Source organism: Echinops telfairi, unplaced genomic scaffold (assembly GCF_000313985.2).
Source record: "Echinops telfairi isolate 266 unplaced genomic scaffold, ASM31398v2 ScPeMD7_7425;HRSCAF=8463, whole genome shotgun sequence".
NCBI lineage: Eukaryota > Metazoa > Chordata > Mammalia > Afrosoricida > Tenrecidae > Echinops > Echinops telfairi.
Window position 1 is genome coordinate 798,364 of NW_022111325.1, and position 2,025 is coordinate 800,388.

A 2,025-nucleotide genomic window follows, 5' to 3' on the forward strand; every position below is an offset into this window, starting at 1 on the left:
GGGGGGGGGTGCTCTTACAACTCTTGTTACAAACCATGCATCAATTGTATCAGACATATTTGTACATATATTCCATCGTTCTTTTCTAGACATTTACTTTCCCTTGAGCCTTTGGGATCAGCTCCTCCTTTTTGCCCTCCCTTTTCCCCCCTCCCCAACCCTCGTGGCCCCCTGATAAGATTGTAGATTGTAAATTCTCAAATCTCACTTTGACCACTGTCTCCCTTCTCTGGTTTCTGCTGTTCTTCCCCTAACTGAGGGTGTGTGATTATGTGCTATTCACTTCGATCAGTGCCCCCTCCCTCCTCACCTCGTCACACCTCCCCCTGCCCTTTCGGTGTCTCTGTTCCCATTCCTGGTCCTGGGGTCCATGTGCTGTGAGTTTTACTCTTTCCTATACCTATGTCCATGCTCCTGTCTAGATTGGAAAATGGCACTGAGGTCGTGGTGGGGGGATAATTTTTAAGAAACCAATTGCTCACTGAGAGTTTAAGTTGACATATATATGAATCATCCAAATAACACTTGGCATAATTTTTGACAACAGCAAATTACTTGAGTGTCCACATGTCAGAATAAGCCAGAGGAAAATGTGCCTCCTTTTTGCAGCTCAATTTTAAGTTAGATTAGACCAGCGAAGAAAAGATATCTGGCTACTGCTGCCTAAAGGCCAACCGAGTTAAATCAATATTTAATAAGAGCTTCAGAACCTCTCATGATTCACTTTGTCTTTTTGTACTTAATTTTTCCCTCTTGAGAGCATTTGGAGGAAAACATCCATATCCTGTTCTTCAAAGAATGAAAGAAGACTGGGTTATTTATTTATCTTGCCTCTTACCTCCTTGGCTTGGCTATCATCATGATCAACCCCCAATAATAATTGTTAAATGTGTCTGTCTTTCAGCCACAAGTATATGGTTATGATGATTTGCAGATGCTTCAGACAAGATTTCCTTTGGTGAGTATGTGGGATAAAGCTTGAAAATTAACATTGAGGGTTACCTCGCATGTTCAGTTAATAAAGCATGGGCGTTGCTCTTTCCCAGGCCTTCCCTTCGTATACACAATTTGACTTTACCCTGCTAAGACTGGATTATTTTGAATTATTTATTCCGACCATGTTTTAAGTAATAGAAGACATTTTAAATTGACTGAGTGTGTGTGTGTGTGTGTGTGTGTGTGTGTGTGTGTGTGTGTGTTGAGGTAATAATAATTTTCATATAATTTATGGGATATGTATGTCAGGGGGAGGGGCCTCTGGACATATCTTTATGGAAGCAGGCAGCCTTTTTCTCTCTTGAGTGCCTGGTGGGTTTGAACTGCTGGCTTTGCAGCTAGCAGCCCAGCGCTTAATCCACAGTGCTACCAGGGGTGTGCTAACCGTGGGCTGACAGCTTCCCATCAATTCCAGAGGTGTAAAATGCAGGTGGGTAGTATATGTCCCCCGAGTCACAAAAGGAAGAAGATGGAATAAATTGGGCCAAGGGTTGGTACTTTTTAGTAAGCACATTTTAACCTGCTATGTAGCTCAATTGAGTACAATAGAATTAAGAACAATCGCTTTTCTCCGTGAACTTCAGTTTGACTTAGACAAGTAGGGATGTTGTTTAGAGGATTGAGGATGCTGATGTGCGTGCGCTCAAGTGGGCAGACTCGTAGACCTTGCTTAACAGTGCTCATAGCCAGGCGAGGGGGACAGTTGTGTGCAAGAGTGCTGTGAATTTAAGCCAGCTCTAGCCACTGATTAAACATCAGTGGTTGGATAAATTGTAGTACTCTTAACATTCTGCTTCCTTTATGGAGTTTAGTATGGTGGAGAATGAGTAACATTGAATCTCTATTCTTTTGTTATTCCCTTGTAGGATTACTACAGCATCCCATTCCCCACACCCACCACTCCGCTGACTGGGAGGGATGGTAGCCTGGCCAGCAACCCTTATTCTGGTAGGAGACTGTAATGAGGCTGAACAAAGGCAGTTGTATGTATTGGGATTATTGACAGAAACCTGAGTGGTGCCATAAAGG

General features: G+C 43.0%; 1 protein-coding gene and 1 non-coding gene across 18 annotated transcripts in view; both read left to right on the plus strand.

Annotated features, from left to right (window-relative positions):
- The window catches only part of UBAP2L (ubiquitin associated protein 2 like), a 43,097-nt gene that overhangs the window by 31,600 nt on the left and 9,472 nt on the right, over positions 1 to 2,025 (plus strand). For all 17 annotated transcript variants that reach the window (XM_045298387.1, XM_045298388.1, XM_045298393.1 and 14 more), the window contains 2 exons: positions 905 to 958; positions 1,863 to 1,944. In XM_045298387.1, the coding sequence (XP_045154322.1) occupies positions 905 to 958; positions 1,863 to 1,944 (136 nt within the window). The remainder of the gene's footprint in view (positions 1 to 904; positions 959 to 1,862; positions 1,945 to 2,025) is intronic.
- LOC115872581 lies at positions 1,646 to 1,787 on the plus strand. Its single transcript, XR_004047941.1, has one exon. It is a non-coding gene; the product is annotated as a small nucleolar RNA SNORA58 (small nucleolar RNA).